General features: G+C 47.8%; 1 protein-coding gene across 4 annotated transcripts in view; it reads left to right on the top strand.

Annotated features, from left to right (window-relative positions):
• The first annotated feature begins 1,346 nt into the window (after positions 1 to 1,346).
• The window catches only part of LOC116957600 (tetratricopeptide repeat protein 39A-like), a 98,962-nt gene continuing 82,162 nt past the window's right edge, over positions 1,347 to 18,146 (top strand). For 2 of the 4 annotated variants that reach the window (XM_076056784.1, XM_076056780.1), the window contains exons 1-2: positions 2,163 to 2,395; positions 11,362 to 11,406. In XM_076056784.1, the coding sequence (XP_075912899.1) occupies positions 11,384 to 11,406 (23 nt within the window). In that variant the 5' untranslated portion in view covers positions 2,163 to 2,395; positions 11,362 to 11,383. Of the gene's footprint in view, positions 2,126 to 2,162; positions 2,396 to 11,361; positions 11,407 to 18,146 lie in introns of those variants that run through there. The other 2 variants (XM_076056782.1, XM_076056781.1) reach the window with 2 other exon arrangements.

Here is an 18,146-nt window from a genome sequence, read left to right as displayed (position 1 = left end):
CTCACCAAGTCTCTGTCTCACCCACCAAGTCTCTGTCTCACCCACCAAGTCTCTGTCTCACTCACCAAGTCTCTGTCTCACCCACCAAGTCTCTGTCTCACTCACCAAGTCTCTGTCTCACCCACCACCAAGTCTCTGTCTCACCCACCAAGTCTCTGTCTCACTCACCAAGTCTCTGTCTCACTCACCACCAAGTCTCTGTCTCACTCACCAAGTCTCTGTCTCACTCACCACCAAGTCTCTGTCTCACCCACCAAGTCTCTGTCTCACTCACCAAGTCTCTGTCTCACTCACCACCAAGTCTCTGTCTCACTCACCAAGTCTCTGTCTCACCCACCAAGTCTCTGTCTCACTCACCACCAAGTCTCTGTCTCACTCACCAAGTCTCTGTCTCACTCACCACCAAGTCTCTGTCTCACCCACCAAGTCTCTGTCTCACCCACCAAGTCTCTGTCTCACTCACCAAGTCTCTGTCTCACTCACCAAGTCTCTGTCTCACTCAACACGTCTCTGTCTCACCCACCAAGTCTCTGTCTCACCCACCAAGTCTCTGTCTCACCCACCAAGTCTCTGTCTCACCCACCAAGTCTCTGTCTCACTCACCAAGTCTCTGTCTTACCCACCAAGTCTCTGTCTTACCCACCAAGTCTCTGTCTCACTCACCAAGTCTCTGTCTCACTCACCAAGTCTCCCTCTGTCTCACCCACCACAAAGTCTCTGTCTCACCCACCAAGTCTCTGTCTCACCCACCACCAAGTCTCTGTCTCACCCACCAAGTCTCTGTCTCACCCACCACCAAGTCTCTGTCTCACTCACCAAGTCTCTGTCTCACCCACCACCAAGTCTCTGTCTCACCTACCAAGTTTCTGTCTCACCCACCAAGTCTCTGTCTCACCCACCAAGTCTCTGTCTCACCCACCAAGTCTCTGTCTCACTCACCAAGTCTCTGTCTCACCCACCAAGTCTCTGTCTCACCCACCAAGTCTCTGTCTCACTCACCAAGTCTCTGTCTTACCCACCAAGTCTCTGTCTCACTCACCAAGTCTCTGTCTCACCCACCAAGTCTCTGTCTCACCCACCAAGTCTCTGTCTCACCCACCAAGTCTCTGTCTCACCCACCAAGTCTCTGTCTCACCCACCAAGTCTCTGTCTCACCCACCAAGTCTCTGTCTTACCCACCAAGTCTCTGTCTCACTCACCAAGTCTCTAACTCACTCACCAAGTCTCTGTCTCACCCACCAAGTCTCTGTCTCACCCACCAAGTCTCCATCTGTCTCTTCCACTGAGTCTCCCCCCTCCCCCCCGTGTCTCCTCCCCTCCCCCCCCCGTGTCTCCCTCTGAGTCTCTCCCCGTGTCTCCCTCTGAGTCTCTCCCCGTGTCTCCCTTTGTCTCTTGAGTCTCCCTCTGAGTGTCTCCCTCTGAGTGTCTCCCCCTGAATCTCTCCCCGTGTCTCCCTCTGAATCTGAGTCTCCCTCTGAGTGTCTCCCCGTGTCTCCCCCTAAATCTCTCCCCGTGTCTCCCTCTGAATCTGAGTCTCCCTCTGAGTGTCTCCCCGTGTCTCCCCCTGAATCTCTCCCCGTGTCTCCCTCTGAATCTGAGTCTCCCTCTGAGTCTCTCCCCGTGTCTCCCTCTGAATCTGAGTCTCCCCCTGAATCTCTCCCCGTGTCTCCCCGTGTCTCCCCCTGAATCTCTCCCCGTGTCTCCCCGTGTCTCCCCCTAAATCTCTCCCCGTGTCTCCCTCTGAATCTGAGTCTCCCCCTAAATCTCTCCCCGTGTCTCCCCGTGTCTCCCCGTGTCTCCCCCTAAATCTCTCCCCGTGTCTCCCCCTAAATCTCTCCCCGTGTCTCCCTCTGAATCTGAGTCTCCCCCTAAATCTCTCCCCGTGTCTCCCCGTGTCTCCCCCTAAATCTCTCCCCGTGTCTCCCCCTAAATCTCTCCCCGTGTCTCCCCCTAAATCTCTCCCCGTGTCTCCCTCTGAATCTGAGTCTCCCTCTGAGTCTCTCCCCGTGTCTCCCCCTGAATCTCTCCCCGTGTCTCCCTCTGAATCTGAGTCTCCCCCCCGTGTCTCCCCACCCCCCGTGTCACCCCACCCCGTGTCACCCACCTGGGACCCCCAGTCCGACAGGTGAGTTCCTCTAGGTCCCCTCGGCCTTAAACTGAGACTTCCCTGGTCACGTGTGTGGCGTGCCGGTGGTAGCGGTGGTGGTGCCGGTAGCCGCCACGGCCGCACTTGCCCCAGCAGCCGCACGCGAGCTACCTGGGAGAGGGCGGGGAGTTGCGGCTTTACCTGTGTGGCATTACACGTGTACAGGTGTGAGGTGTTTGAGCCTGCTCCTGGGCCTACCACAGGTGCGCTCCGCCTCCCCTCGGACAAGTCGCGTGTCCTGTGTGACGAGTAAGCGTCGCCGCAGAGGGAGACAAAGGCGGTCGGGCGAGGGTGCTGATGGCGACTGTGTCTGTGGTGCTCACCTGCTACTCGCTACTAACTGCGCCACTTGCCCCGGGAGTCTGTTGCAGGCTGTACGGGGGAGCTTTGGTTTTTTGTTGTTTTACCTTTGTATATGTACAAGTTTGTGTGTGTGTGTACTGTTGTGTGTACAGGTGTGTGTACAAGTGTGTGTGTGTACTGTTGTGTGTACAGGTGTGTGTGTACTGTTGTGTGTACAGGTGTGTGTGTGTGCTGTTGTGTGTACAGGTGTGTGTGTGTACTGTTGTGTGTACAGGTGTGTGTACAGGTGTGTGTACTGTTGTGTGTACAGGTGTGTGTACAAGTGTGTGTGTGTGTGTACTGTTGTGTGTACAAGTGTGTGTACAAGTGTGTGTGTGTGTACTGTTGTGTGTACAGGTGTGTGTACAAGTGTGTGTGTGTACTGTTGTGTGTACAGGTGTGTGTACAAGTGTGTGTGTGTGTACTGTTGTGTGTACAGGTGTGTGTACAAGTGTGTGTACTGTTGTGTGTACAGGTGTGTGTACTGGTGTGTGTACAGGTGTGTGTACTGTTGTGTGTACAGGTGTGTGTACTGATGTGTGTGTACAAGTGTGTGTGTGTACTGTTGTGTGTACTGTTGTGTGTACAAGTATGTGTGTGTACTGTTGTGTGTACAGGTGTGTGTACACGTGTGTGTGTGTACTGTTGTGTGTACAGGTGTGTGTACAAGTGTGTGTGTGTGTGTACTGTTGTGTGTACAGGTGTGTGTGTGTACTGTTGTGTGTACAGGTGTGTGTACAAGTGTGTGTGTACTGTTGTGTGTACAGGTGTGTGTACTGTTGTGTGTACAGGTGTGTGTACTGTTGTGTGTACAGGTGTGTGTACTGATGTGTGTGTACAAGTGTGTGTGTACTGTTGTGTGTACAGGTGTGTGTACTGTTGTGTGTACAGGTGTGTGTACTGATGTGTGTGTGTGTGTACTGTTGTGTGTACAAGTGTGTGTACAAGTGTGTGTGTGTGTACTGTTGTGTGTACAGGTGTGTGTACAAGTGTGTGTGTGTACTGTTGTGTGTACAGGTGTGTGTACAAGTGTGTGTGTGTGTACTGTTGTGTGTACAGGTGTGTGTACAAGTGTGTGTACTGTTGTGTGTACAGGTGTGTGTACTGGTGTGTGTACAGGTGTGTGTACTGTTGTGTGTACAGGTGTGTGTACTGATGTGTGTGTACAAGTGTGTGTGTACTGTTGTATGTACTGTTGTGTGTACAAGTATGTGTGTGTGTACTGTTGTGTGTACAGGTGTGTGTACACGTGTGTGTGTGTACTGTTGTGTGTACAGGTGTGTGTACAAGTGTGTGTGTGTACTGTTGTGTGTACAGGTGTGTGTGTGTACTGTTGTGTGTACAGGTGTGTGTACAAGTGTGTGTGTACTGTTGTGTGTACAGGTGTGTGTACTGTTGTGTGTACAGGTGTGTGTACTGTTGTGTGTACAGGTGTGTGTACTGATGTGTGTGTACAAGTGTGTGTGTACTGTTGTGTGTACAGGTGTGTGTACTGTTGTGTGTACAGGTGTGTGTACTGATGTGTGTACAGGTGTGTGTGTGTACAGGTGTGTGTACTGTTGTGTGTACTGATGTGTGTGTGTACATGTGTGTGTGTGTACAGGTGTGTGTGTGTACTGTTGTGTGTACAGGTATGTGTACTGATGTGTGTGTACATGTGTGTGTGTACTGTTGTATGTACAGGTGTGTGTGTGTACACATGTGTGTGTGTACAGGTGTGTGTGTACAGGTGCGTGTGTGTATACTGTTGTGTGTACAAGTGTGTGTGTGTGTGTACTGTTGTGTGTACAGGTGTGTGTACAGGTGTGTGTGTGTGTGTACTGTTGTGTGTACAGGTGTGTGTACAAGTGTGTGTGTGTGTGTGTACTGTTGTGTGTACAGGTGTGTGTACAAGTGTGTGTGTGTGTACTGTTGTGTGTACAGGTGTGTGTACAAGTGTGTGTGTGTGTACTGTTGTGTGTACAGGTGTGTGTACAAGTGTGTGTGTGTGTGTACTGTTGTGTGTACAGGTGTGTGTACAAGTGTGTGTACTGTTGTGTGTACAAGTGTGTGTACTGTTGTGTGTACAGGTGTGTGTACTGTTGTGTGTACAGGTGTGTGTACTGTTGTGTGTACAGGTGTGTGTACTGATGTGTGTGTACAAGTGTGTGTGTACTGTTGTGTGTACTGTTGTGTGTACAAGTATGTGTGTGTACTGTTGTGTGTACAGGTGTGTGTACACGTGTGTGTGTGTGTGTACTGTTGTGTGTACAGGTGTGTGTACAAGTGTGTGTGTGTGTACTGTTGTGTGTACAGGTGTGTGTGTGTGTGTACTGTTGTGTGTACAGGTGTGTGTACAAGTGTGTGTGTACTGTTGTGTGTACAGGTGTGTGTACTGTTGTGTGTACAGGTGTGTGTACTGTTGTGTGTACAGGTGTGTGTACTGTTGTGTGTACAGGTGTGTGTACTGATGTGTGTGTACAAGTGTGTGTGTACTGTTGTGTGTACAGGTGTGTGTACTGTTGTGTGTACAGGTGTGTGTACTGATGTGTGTACAGGTGTGTGTGTGTACAGGTGTGTGTACTGTTGTGTGTACTGATGTGTGTGCGTGTACATGTGTGTGTGTGTACAGGTGTGTGTGTGTACTGTTGTGTGTACAGGTATGTGTACTGATGTGTGTGTACATGTGTGTGTGTACTGTTGTATGTACAGGTGTGTGTGTGTACACATGTGTGTGTGTACAGGTGTGTGTGTACAGGTGCGTGTGTGTATACTGTTGTGTGTACAGGTGTGTGTGTGTACACGTGTGTGTGTGTACAGGTGTGTGTGTGTACTGTTGTGTGTACTGATGTGTGTGTGTACACATGTGTGTGCGTGTACAGGTGTGTGTGTGTACAGGTGTGTGTGTGTGTGTACTGTTGTGTGTACTGTTGTGTGTACTGATGTGTGTACTGATGTGTGTGTGTACATGTGTGTGTGTGTACAGGTGTGTGTGTGTACAGGTGTGTGTGTGTACAGGTGTGTGTACTGTTGTGTGTACAGGTGTGTGTACTGATGTGTGTACAGGTGTGTGTACTGATGTGTGTACTGATGTGTATACTGTTGTGTGTACAGGTGAGTGTGTGTGTGTACTGTTGTCTGTACAGGTGAGTGTGTGTGTGTGTACTGATGTGTGTACAGGTGTGTGTGTACTGTTGTGTGTACAGGTGAGTGTGTGTACTGTTGTGTACAGGTGAGAATGTGTGTGTACTGTTGTGTGTACAGGTGAGTGTGTGTGTGTGTACTGTTGTGTATACAGGTGAGTGTGTGTGTGTACTGTTGTGTGTACAGGTGAGTGTGTGTGTATACTGTTGTGTGTACAGGTGTGTGTGTGTGTACTGTTGTGTGTACAGGTGTGTATGTGCACTATTGTGTGTGTGTACTGTTGTGTGTACAGGTGAGTGTGTGTTTACAGGTGAGTGTGTGCTTACAGGTGTGTGTGTACAGGTGTGTGTGTGTACAGGTGTGTGTGTGCACTGTTGTGTGTACAGGTGAGTGTACAGGTGAATGTTTGTATACTGTTGTCTGTACAGGTGAGTGTACAGGTGAGTGTGTGTATACTGTTGTGTGTACAGGTGAGTGTGTGTACTGTTGTGTGTACAGGTGAGTGTGTGTACTGTTGTGTATACAGGTGAGTGTGTGTACAGGTGTGTGTGTGTACAGGTGAGTGTGTGTACAGGTGAGTGTGTATACTGTTGTGTGTACAGGTGAGTGTGTGTACAGGTGTGTGTGTGTACAGGTTTGTGTGTGTACTGTTGTGTGTACAGGTGTGTATGTGCACTATTGTGTGTGTGTACTGTTGTGTGTACAGGTGAGTGTGTGTTTACAGGTGTGTGTGTGTACAGGTGTGTGTGTGTACAGGTGTGTGTGTGTGTACAGGTGAGTGTGTGTACTGTTGTGTGTACAGGTGAGTGTGTGTACAGGTGTGTGTATGTACAGGTTTGTGTGTGTACTGTTGTGTGTACAGGTGTGTATGTGCACTATTGTGTGTGTGTACTGTTGTGTGTACAGGTGAGTGTGTGTTTACAGGTGTGTGTGTACAGGTGTGTGTGTGTACAGGTGTGTGTACAGATGAGTGTACAGGTGAGTGTGTGTTTACAGGTGTGTGTATAGGTGTGTGTGTGTACAGGTGTGTGTGTGTGCACTGTTGTGTGTACAGGTGAGTGTACAGGTGAGTGTGTGTACTGTTGTGTGTACAGGTGAGAGTGTGTACATGTGAGTGTGTGTACATGTGAGTGTGTGTACAGGTGAGTGTGTGTGTACGCTGTTGTGTGTACATGTAAGTATTTGTAAAGGTGTGTGTGTGTGTTGTTGTGTGTCCATGTTAATAAGTGTACAGGTGTGTGTGTACATTTTAGTGTATGTACAGGTGTGTGTGTACTCTTGTGTGTACAGGTTAGTGTGGACAGATTCATGCGTGTGTACAGGTGTGTGTACAGGTGTCAGGAGCGGTAGTGTAGTGGTTAGCGCTGCGCTGCGCTATGAACCTGGCGACCCGGGTTCGATTCCCGCTCACGGCCAACACCAAGTGACGATTATCTGAACCGGTCCCGGGCCTCCCCTAGGTCGACTCAGCCTCAAATGAGTAGCTGGTGCGGTGTGTAAACATTGCTACTAGGGAGACAAAGGCGGTCGGGCGTGGTGCTGGCCACCCACCCCCTCGTGTACCGTTCCGGCCTTCATAGGTGCTCGCTAACAGCACTTGCCCCTACAGTCTGTTGAGGCTATACGGGGGATCTTTGTATCTTTGTACTGTTGTGTGTACATGTTAGTGTGTATTCAGGTGTGTGTACAGGTGTGTATACAGTTTAGTGTATGTGCAGGTGTGTGTACAGGTTAGTGTGTATACAGTTTAGTGTATGTGCAGGTGTGTGTACAGGTTAGTGTGGACAGATTAATGTGTGTACAGGTGTGTGCACTGTTGGTGTGTGTCCAGATGTGGGTGTGTGTGTACTGTTGTGTGTACAGGTGAGTGTGTCCTTACACGTGTGTGTACAGGTGTGTGTGTGTACAGGTGTGTGTGTACAGGTGTGTGTGTGCACGGTTGTGTGTACCAGTGAGTGTACAGGTGAGTGTGTGTGTGTACTGTTGTGTGTACAGGTGAGTGAGTGTGTGTGTGTACAGGTGAGTGTGTGTACAGGTGTGTACTATTGTGTGTTTGTACAGGTGTGTGTGTACAGGTGTGTGTGTACAGGTGTGTGTGTACAGGTGTGTGTGTGTGTGTGTGCACTGTTGTGTGTACAGGTGAGTGTACAGGTGAGTGTGTGTGTGTACTGTTGTGTTTACAGGTGCATGCGTGTACAGGTGTGTCTGTATCGAATGTATGTCTGTATAGAGTGTGTGTCCGTGCAGAGTGTGTGTCGGTGTGTGTGTGTACTGATGTGTGTGAGGAGTGGTGGTGTAGCGGTTAGCGCTATGAACCTGGCGACCCGGGTTCGATTCCCGCACACGGCCAACACCAGTGACGATTATCTGAACCGGTCCCGGGCCTCCCCTAGGTCGACTCAGCCTGAATTGAGTACCTGGTGCGGTGTGTAGTAAACATTGCCACTAGGGAGACAAAGGCGGTCGGGCGTGGTGCTGGCCACCCACCCCCTCGTGTACCGTTCCGGCCTTCATAGGTGCTCCCTAACAGCACTTGCCCCTACAGTCTGTTAAGGCTATACGGGGGATATTTGTCTTTGATGTGTTCTAAAGGGACATTTTTGCCGGTCAGAAACATTCAGGCTGGCCTGCCTACGTTCCATCCTGGGTTTAACCAGGCTGGATTGTGTGAGGAGCTCGCAAATCCTTGATAGATCTGGACACATTCCCATCAGTGAGCTCCTCTGGCAGGCAAGACTGTGTGTGTGTGTACAGGTGTGTCTGTACAAAATGTGTATGTACAGGTGTGTGTATAGGTGTGTGTGTGTGTACAGGTGTGTGTATAGGTGTGTCTGTACAAAGTGTGTGTGTACAGGTGTGTGTATTCCCATCAGTGAGCTGTATTCCCATCGGTGAGCGTGTGTGTGTGTACAGATCTCTATGTATACAGATGTGTGTACAGGTGTGTGTTTATACAGGTGTGTGTGTTTATACAGGTGTGTGTGTTTATACAGGTGTGTGTGTGTGTTTATATACAGGTGTGTTGTACAGGTGTGTGTTTATACAGGTGTGTTGTACAGGTGTGTGTACAAGTGATGTGTGTGTACAGGTGTGTGTGTGTTTATACAGGTGTGTGTGTGTGTTTATACAGGTGTGTTGTACAGGTGTGTGTTTATACAGGTGTGTTGTACAGGTGTGTGTACAGGTGATGTGTGTGTACAGGTGTGTGTGTGTGTGTTTATACAGGTGTGTTGTACAGGTGTGTGTTTATACAGGTGTGTTGTACAGGTGTGTGTTTATACAGGTGTGTTGTACAGGTGTGTTGTACAGGTGTGTTTATACAGGTGTGTGTGTGTGCTGTTGTGTGTACATAGCTTGTTTGTGTGTACAGGTGTATCTGTATAGAGTTTGGTGTTTTTACAGGTATGTCTGTACATGGTTTGTGTGTATGTACAGGGTTATCCGTGCAGACTGTATTTGTGCGTACAGGTGTGTGCTGTTGTGTGTGTGTGTGCGTGTACTGTTGTTGTGTGTACAGGTGTGTGTGCAGAGAGTTTGTGTGTGTCTGTACAGGTGTGTCTGTGCAGAGTGTGTGTATGCACAGGTGTGTGTGTGTATGTCAAGGCCGTAATTATAATATATTGGGGGGGGGGGGCAATCCCCCCCAATTATCAAATCTGCTCAAAATGTCCCGCCCAATATATTGCTGTAAAAAAATATTTTTCAAAATAATAATTGCTATGCTATGTAAATAAAAACAACAATTTGGTAAACCTTGGCCACAATATCTGGACTTGTCGACATTATAAACAATGCGTAGATTTCTGTTTATATGATTGTGGTTATGGTTGCTCTGTTATATCTCTGCCATTACATACAATGAAACAAGAAAACGCAAAAACAAAGTAAAAACAGCAATGTAATACAAATCACTCTTAGACATTATTGTAAAAAAATATAAGTCCATGCCATGTGTGAGTGAATGTTTTAATATTTTTAGGCAGGAAATTTGTTTTCAAATTTATACAGTGTGTGTGTGTGGTTCTAAAGGAACATCTTCGCTTGGTTAGAAACATTCAGGCTGGCCTGCCTATGATCCATCCTGGGTTTAACCAGACTGGATTGTGTGAAGAGCTTTCGCAAATCCTTGACAGATCTGGACAAAGTCCCATCGGTGAGCCCCTCCGGCAGGCGAGACTGCGTTGGCTAGGTCATGTAGCCGGAATGCCCAGCCACCACCAGTGACATTCAGGCTGGCCTGCCTATGATCCATCCTGGGTTTAACCAGGCTGGATTGTGTGAAGAGCTTTCGCAAATCCTTGACAGATCTGGACAAAGTCCCATCGGTGAGCCCCTCCGGCAGGCGAGACTGCGTTGGCTGGGTCATGTAGCCGGAATTCCCACCCACCACCAGTGACGTGCGGTGAGCTCAGTGGCTGGGGAGGCACTGGCAAGTGTCAGAGCCAGATTCACACGCTGAGGGGGGGGGGGGGCGTGGCCTCACGGAGGGGGCGTGGTCTCACTGAGAGGGCGTGTCCTCTTTGAGGGGGGGCGTGTTAGACACGTCTCCCTCAAGTGAGGCAGACGTGATAGCTGCCTCCCCTGGTGCTCTTTCATTGCAGTTTCATGACGAGACCAGCGAGCCTAAATATCTTTGTACACAATATGTGAAATAAGTTACCTGGAGTATGGAAGGCGAGGACATGAAATGAAGGGGGTCTACAAACATTACATTGGTGACACACAGAGAGATAGTAACAGGCACGCGCTTATTGCCAGCGCTCCATCCAGTTACTCAGGGGTTGCGCAATCAGAGGGGAGGCTGAGCGCATCGCCGCCTCACCTCTCGTCTCTCCCTGTATTTGCAGCGGAGCTCCGCAAATTTGGCGATTTTGACGATAAAAATGATTGCACTCGTACAGAAATGACGTAACACAGATCAGTGGAAAAAAAATCTTAATATTTATTTCATTTGATTATTCTTTTTTTTTTTACTTTTCGCAACGGATATTTTCATTGGAGTATGACAGGCGAGGCTCTGCATCCCCTACCTCCCCTGGCCACACGTCCCTGCCCACCAGATACCCAAGCAGCTTCTGTTTGGCTGGATAGAGGGGGCTAGAGAAGAGATGGATTGATGCGGTACAGGAGGACGTGTAGCTCAGTGGACTTGCCGATGACTGGTACCAGCGGTGTCAAGATCGGCCTCTGTGGAGGAGGCTCGTGAAGGACGCTGCTGGGCAGTTGGAGGCAGTCGCCCTCCAGCAACAACGGAGGGCGGAGGAGCGACGCTCACAACAACGAGCGGAGCGCCGGGCGGCTAAAATACAGCAAGCTGGCAGAGTAGGGGGGCACAGGTGGTGCATCGGCCAACCCATGGCACCTACTGGGTCTGTCCCGTGACCTCGTGCACCTAACCTGGCACAAGCGCTCTCATAACATCGCCACCACTTAGTGGCGAATGGCGGTTGTTGTTAGGGGAGCGGTAGTGTCACAGCTAAAACCAGTGAGAGAGATTATCTGAACTGGTCTTGGGCCTACGCTTGATCGACTATGGTTAGATCTACCCTCAGATGAGTACCTGGTGTGGCATGTAGTAAATGTCACCACTGGGGAGACGAAGGTGGCTGGGCGTGGTGCTGGCCACGCACCCTTTGATGTGCCGTGCCGTCCTTCGTAGGTGCTCACTAATAGCGCTTGCCTCAATAGTCAGTAAAGGATATACGAGGGATCTTTGTTTTTTTGTATCTCTGTGTGTGTGTCTCACACAGGAGTCCAGTCTGGGGAGAGACGATGGCTGAGAAGGATGTGAACGGGTGAGTCTCCCCGAGTCTCCTCGCATTTGCCTGGGTCTCCCAGAGTCTCCCCGCGTCTCCCCGCGTCTCCCCGCGTCTCCCCGCGTCTCCCCGAGTTCCCCACGCATCTCTCTGCATCTCCATTAGTCTCGGAGAGACCCATAGGCTCACCACACAGAGACGCAGCTAATCTGTGAGTCTGTGTGTGGTGAGTCTATGGGTCTCTGTGTGTTGAGTTTGTGGGTCTCTGTGTGGTGAGTCTGTGGGTCTCTGTGTGGTGAGTCTGTGGGTCTGTGTGTGATGAGTTTGTGGGTCTCTGTGTGTTGAGTTTGTGGGTCTCTGTGTGGTGAGTCTGTGGGTCTCTGTGTGTGATGAGTTTGTGGGTCTCTGTGTGGTGAGTCTGTGGGTCTGTGTGTGGTGAGTTTGTGGGTCTCTGTGTGGTGAGTCTGTGGGTCTCTGTGTGGTGAGTCTATGGGTCTGTGTGTGATGAGTCTGTGGGTCTCTGCGTGGTGAGTCTGTGGGTCTCTGTGTGGTGAGTCTATGGGTCTGTGTGTGTTGAGTTTGTGGGTCTCTGTGTGGTGAGTCTGTGGGTCTCTGTCTGGTGAATCTGTGGGTCTCTGTGTGGTGAGTCTGTGGGTCTCTGTGTGGTGAGTCTATGGGTCTGTGTGTGATGAGTTTGTGGGTCTATGTGTGGTGAGTCTGTGGGTCTCTTTGTGGTGAGTCTGTGGGTCTCTGTGTGATGAGTCTGTGGGTGTCTGCGTGGTGAGTCTGTGGGTCTCTGTGTGGTGAATCTATGGGTCTGTGTGTGATGAGTTTGTGGGTCTCTGTGTGGTCAGTCTGTGGGTCTCTGCGTGGTGAGTCTGTAGGTCTCTGTGTGGTGAGTCTGTGGGTCTCTGCGTGGTTAGTCTGTGGGTCTCTGTGTGGTGAATCTATGGGTCTCTGTGTGATGAGTTTGTGGGTCTCTGTGTGGTCAGTCTGTGGGTCTCTGCATGGTGAGTCTGTAGGTCTCTGTGTGGTGAGTCTGTGGGTCTCTGCGTGGTTAGTCTGTGGGTCTCTGTGTGGTGAATCTATGGGTCTGTGTGTGATGAGTTTGTGGGTCTCTGTGTGGTCAGTCAGTGGGTCTCTGTGTGGTCAGTCTGTGGATCTCTGCGTGGTGAGTCTGTGGCTACCTGGGGGAGCTTTACCTGTGTCTCTGTACACGTTGTGGAACACCCAACCTCACCTTCAAAGGTCACGCCTATTTAGACGGAAGCAAAGCTCCCCCGTTTAGCCTCCAACACTGTCGTGAGACGAATATTTCCAACCACCCCAAGTACAAATGTTTATTTGAACCTTTCGTGACTGCAGGAATACTCACTCTGTGGTTCTTTCGGTAAAGTCACGTTGGTGGAAATTACATTTTTTTTTTAAATCACGACGTTTCGATCGTGATTTGCTTCATTTCTAACAACGTGAATTCCACCGAAAGAGCCAAGAGTATGCACGAATGTTGGCGTCGTAACTGACGAACGTCCATGAGCCATTCGTGTTTTATTAGCCAATCCGCCGTACGAACGAACTACACTTATGAATGAACCGCTGTGAGATGTGAGCATTCTTGGCCGTCTGACTTACAAACATTCACACCTACGAACGGATCACGTTGCTTTAACCATCCGACTTCCGAACGTTGGGGCTCCTAACTTACAAAGCGAACACGTGGAACTGTTTTTGCTATGCCGAGTGATCCCCTGTACGGTGTGATGAGTCTCTGTCATCGCACCCGAGCATCATAATTCCCAATTCCGGCTAGCTTAGCCGGTGGCAGGATCCCGAGTTTAGTTGAAATAAAACTGATTTCGTTTGTTCTGGTCACGTTGCTTTATTGAACGTCGTATTTACTACACGACGTGTATCAGTTTAACATGCCTCTGCGACCACGAGTGTCCAAAATAAAGTTTTTTTTTGTCGGTTAGATGGCCTGAAAATAAACGCCGCGTCGTTAAACCCGCCACCACCCGACACTGCCGAGTAGTTAAGGGGTTTGTGTCACGTAAACACAACGTGTACACCTGTGTTGGGGAGTAAAGCCACTACTACATTACAACGTAGCGTATATTCCTGGTGCTTTCGGTAAAGTCACGTAGAAGGGAAACAATAAAATAATTGATTATTTTTTATTATTTTAATGTTTCCCTTCTACGTGACTTTACCGAAAGAACCAAGATTATGAATCCCTGCAGTGACGAAAGCTTTAAATCAAAATGTAGTGTATAGTGTAGTGTATAGTGTAGCGTATAGTAATGTATAGTCGTGTACAGTGTAGTATATTAGTGTTTAGCAGTATAGTGTATATTAGTGTTTAGTAGTGTAGTAGTGTAGTGTATAGTGTAGTATACTAGTACAGCACTAAACGGTTGTGTGTTGGAGAGTAAACCCACTGGTACACCTACAGTTTGAGTACCCGGTGATGATTAATTCCACGCCTATTCAGGTTATCGTATGTTGATTAACTGTGACTAACCCGACCGGCAACGTGTATCGCATCTACTCAGATGAACGTAATGCACGTACAGTGAGGGAAAAAAAGTATTTGATCCCCTGCTGATTTTGGACGGTTGCCCACTGCCAAAGAAATGATCAGTCCATTATTTTAATGGTAGGTTTATTTGAACAGTGAGAGACGGAATAACAACAACAAAATCCAGAAAAACGCATGTCAAAAATGTTCTGAATTGATTTGCATTTTAATGAGGGAAATAAGTATTTGACCCCTCTGCAAAACATGACTTAGTACTTGGTGGCAAAACCCTTGTTGGCAATCACAGAGGTCAGACGTTTCTTGTAGTTGGCCACCAGGTTTGCACACATCTCAGGGAGGGATTTTGTCCCACTCCTCTTTGCAGATCTTCTCCAAGTCATTAAGGTTTCGAGGCTGACGTTTGGCAACTCGAACCTTCAGCTCCCTCCACAGATTTTCCATGGGATTAAGGTCTGGAGACTGGCTAGGCCACTCCAGGACCTTAATGTGCTTCTTCTTGAGCCACTCCTTTGTTGCCTTGGCCGTGTGTTTTGGGTCATTGTCATGCTGGAATACCCATTCACGACCCATTTTCAATGCCCTGGCTGAGGGAAGGAGGTTCTCACCCAAGATTTGACGGTACATGGCCCCGTCCATCGTCCCTTTGATGTGGCGAAGTTGTCCTGGCCCCTTAGCAGAAAAACACCCCCGAAGCATAATGTTTCCACCTTCATGTTTGACGGTGGGGATGAAAATCCAGAAAAAACGCATGTCAAAAATGTTATAAATTGATTTGCATTTTAATGAGGGAAATAAGTATTTGACCCCCTCTCAAGCAGAAAGATTTCTGGCTCCCAGGTGTCTTTTATACAGGTAACGAGCTGAGATTAGGAGCACACTCTTAAAGGGAGTGCTTCTAATCTCAGCTTGTTACCTGTATAAAAGACACCTGGGAGCCAGACATCTTTCTGATTGAGAGGGGGTCAAATACTTATTTCCCTCATAAAAATGCAAATCAATTTATAAAATTTTTGACATGCGTTTTTTTCTGGATTTTTATGTTGTTATTCTGTCTCTCACTGTTCAAACAAACCTACCATTAAAATTATAGACTGATCATTTCTTTGTCAGTGGGCAAACGTAAAAAAATCAGCAGGCGATCAAATACTTGTTTTCCCCCTCGCTGTACGTGTGACGAACTTTCTTGGCACCGTGCGTGGCCAAACCGTGCTCATCGGCGGTGCGAGGACGGACAACAGACTAAAGACAACTATTGCTATAGGGAATAGGTTTAACCCTTTTAACTGGCACAAAAACTGACACCTTTATTCAAGGCATCATGTTTGCAATAACCACAACACAAGCAGTCAAAATGCAAACAAAAGGAGACAACTCTGATAATAATATTGGCACTGTCCTTGAATTTGATTGGTCCACACCCGAGACGGCTTTTCTTAGAGCCCTTTAGTCTCCACTGGTGTTGGACCAGAAGACGCCAAAAGGCGTACAACTCAAAAACAGCGCCACTATCAGAGTATTGAGGGCTCGGGGTGAGCATTAACATTATGAGACCTCCTTGGCCAGAAACAAGATATAGTGATAGGTTTTTACCCTTTTGACTGGCACAAAAACTGACACCTTTATTCAAGGCATCATGTTTGCAATAACCACAACACAAGCAGTCAAAAATGCAAACAAAAAGAGACAACTCTCATAATAATATTGGCACTGTCCTTGAATTTGATTGGTCCACACCCGAGACAGCTTTTCTTAAGAGCCTAGTCTCCATTGGTGTTGGACCAGAAGACGCCAAAAGGCGTACAACTCAAAAACAGCGCCACCATCAGAGTATTGAGGGCTCGGGGTGAGCATTAACATTATGAGACCTCCTTGGCCAGAAACAAGATATAGTGATAGGTTTTTACCCTTTTGACTGGCACAAAAACTGACACCTTTATTCAAGGCATCATGTTTGCAATAACCACAACACAAGCAGTCAAAATGCTAACAAAAAAAAGACAACTCTGATATTAATATTGGCACTGTCCTTGAATTTGATTGGTCCACACCCGAGACGGCTTTTCTTAAGAGCCTAGTCTCCATTGGTGTTGGACCAGAAGACGCCAAAAGGCGTACAACTCAAAAACAGCGCCACCATCAGAGTATTGAGGGCTCGGGGTGAGCATTTACATTATGGGACCTCCTTGGCCAGAAACAAGATATAGTGATAGGTTTTTACCCTTTTAAACTGGCACAAAAACTGACACCTTTATTCAAGGCATCATGTTCGCAATAACCACAACACAAGCAGTCAAAATGCAAACAAAAAAGACAACTCTGATAATAATATTGGCACTGTCCTTGAATTTGATTGGTCCACACCCGAGACGGCTTTTCTTAAGAGCCTAGTCTCCATTGGTGTTGGACCAGAAGACGCCAAAAGGCGTACAACTCAAAAACAGCGCCACTATCAGAGTATTGAGGGCTCGGGGTGAGCATTAACATTATGAGACCTCCTTTGCCAGAAACAAGATATAGTGATAGGTTTTTACCCTTTTGACTGGCACAAAAACTGACACCTTTATTCAAGGCATCATGTTTGCAATAACCACAACACAAGCGGTCAAAATGCAAACAAAAAAGAGACAACTCTGATAATAATATTGGCACTGTCCTTGAATTTGATTGGTCCACACCCGAGACGGCTTTTCTTAGAGCCTAGTCTCCATTGGTGTTGGACCAGAAGACGCCAAAAGGCGTACAACTCAAAAACAGCGCCACTATCAGAGTATTGAGGGCTCGGGGTGAGCATTAACATTATGGGACCTCCTTTGCCAGTAACAAGATATAGTGATAGGTTTTTACCCTTTTAAACTGGCACAAAAACTGACACCTTTATTCAAGGCATCATGTTCGCAATAACCACAACACAAACAGTCAAAATGCAGACAAACAACCATTGCTCTTTGTGAGGCCAGGAGCAGGAAGGCTCCGTCACGATTCTGGATAGTCGCCTGACGGGGCTTCTGCTTATTCTTGTTGTCGTCGCCGTCATCACCGGCGAAACGTCACCGGATACTTTAATGAAGCTCCAATTTTTTTGCTGTGGGTTTACTCTCAAACACCCAAGAACCGGATAGTTGCTGCAACTGGCAACTAATTGTACACGTTGTCAGTTTAACACACGTAGGCTTTCGCGACCAATATTATTCATAATAAAGGTGTTTTTTTGGTGGGTTAGAGCGCGTTTATTTATAAATGTGTCGTAACCCTCCACCACCCGACACGGCCAATCAGCAAAAAAAAGTGTCACGTTGACAAAAGACACAAATAGTTCACTGCTGCCTGTATGGGGAGTGTTATTAAATGCGCTGTACTTTTCACCTGATGTGAGTTAAGTGACGACGTCACCCTGCTGCTGGCTCTATATAAAACCGGGAGCAAGCGAGGGCTTTGCCATTCTGGCGAATTTCCCGATGATGATGCTGGTGATGTATTTACCAGCGAAACGTCACAGTACAACTCAAACTGCAAATGTTGTGGATTCACTCTTCAACACACCGGTGGGCTAAAGTTAGTGAATTATTTTGTGTCGTTTTGTCAACGTGACACTTTTTTTTGCTGATTGGCCGTGTCGGGTGGTGGAGGGTTACGACACAATTTTTTATTTAAATGCTTTCGTGACTGCAGTAATTAACATTCTTAGTTCTTTCGGTAAAGTCACGTTTATATATTTTATTATTTTGTTGTTTCCCTTCAACGTGACTTTACCGAAAGAACTAAGAATATGGGTTACGGCACATTTATAAATAACGCGATCTAACCCAAAAAAAAACCCTTCATTATGAATGTTACACGTTGTGTTTGCGTGACACAAATCTTACAACTGACTGGCCGCGGCGGGTTTAATGACACGGCATTCATCCTCACGCAATCCAACACAACAAAAAAAAACCCCTTTATAACTTGGTATGTATTTATCGCAGTATTGCATGCACAGGTGCAATGCCACCGTTGTTTGCGAGTCCTAGCAAATGCCTCCCGTTGCTGTCCAGCCGTAGCAAGTTTCATCACAACCACTGTACGTGAATACGGTACGGGGGCAGTCCTTGACTTATGGGTTTACGTTTCCGATATTGGTCAATAAGTGGAGTGGCCCTTCGCGAGTCGGAACACAGAAATATAGCTGCGTTTAAATGCCTGTATGGGGAGTTTTTATGAAATGTGCTGCGCGTTTCAACAACAACAACAAAAACTGGGT

Source organism: Petromyzon marinus, chromosome 78 (genome assembly GCF_048934315.1).
Source record: "Petromyzon marinus isolate PM22_M1 ecotype Great Lakes invasive population chromosome 78, UKy_Petmar_22M1.pri1.0, whole genome shotgun sequence".
Classification (NCBI taxonomy): domain Eukaryota; kingdom Metazoa; phylum Chordata; class Hyperoartia; order Petromyzontiformes; family Petromyzontidae; genus Petromyzon; species Petromyzon marinus.
Note: the sequence above shows the minus strand (reverse complement) of the source record. Positions and strands in the feature narration are given on the sequence as shown.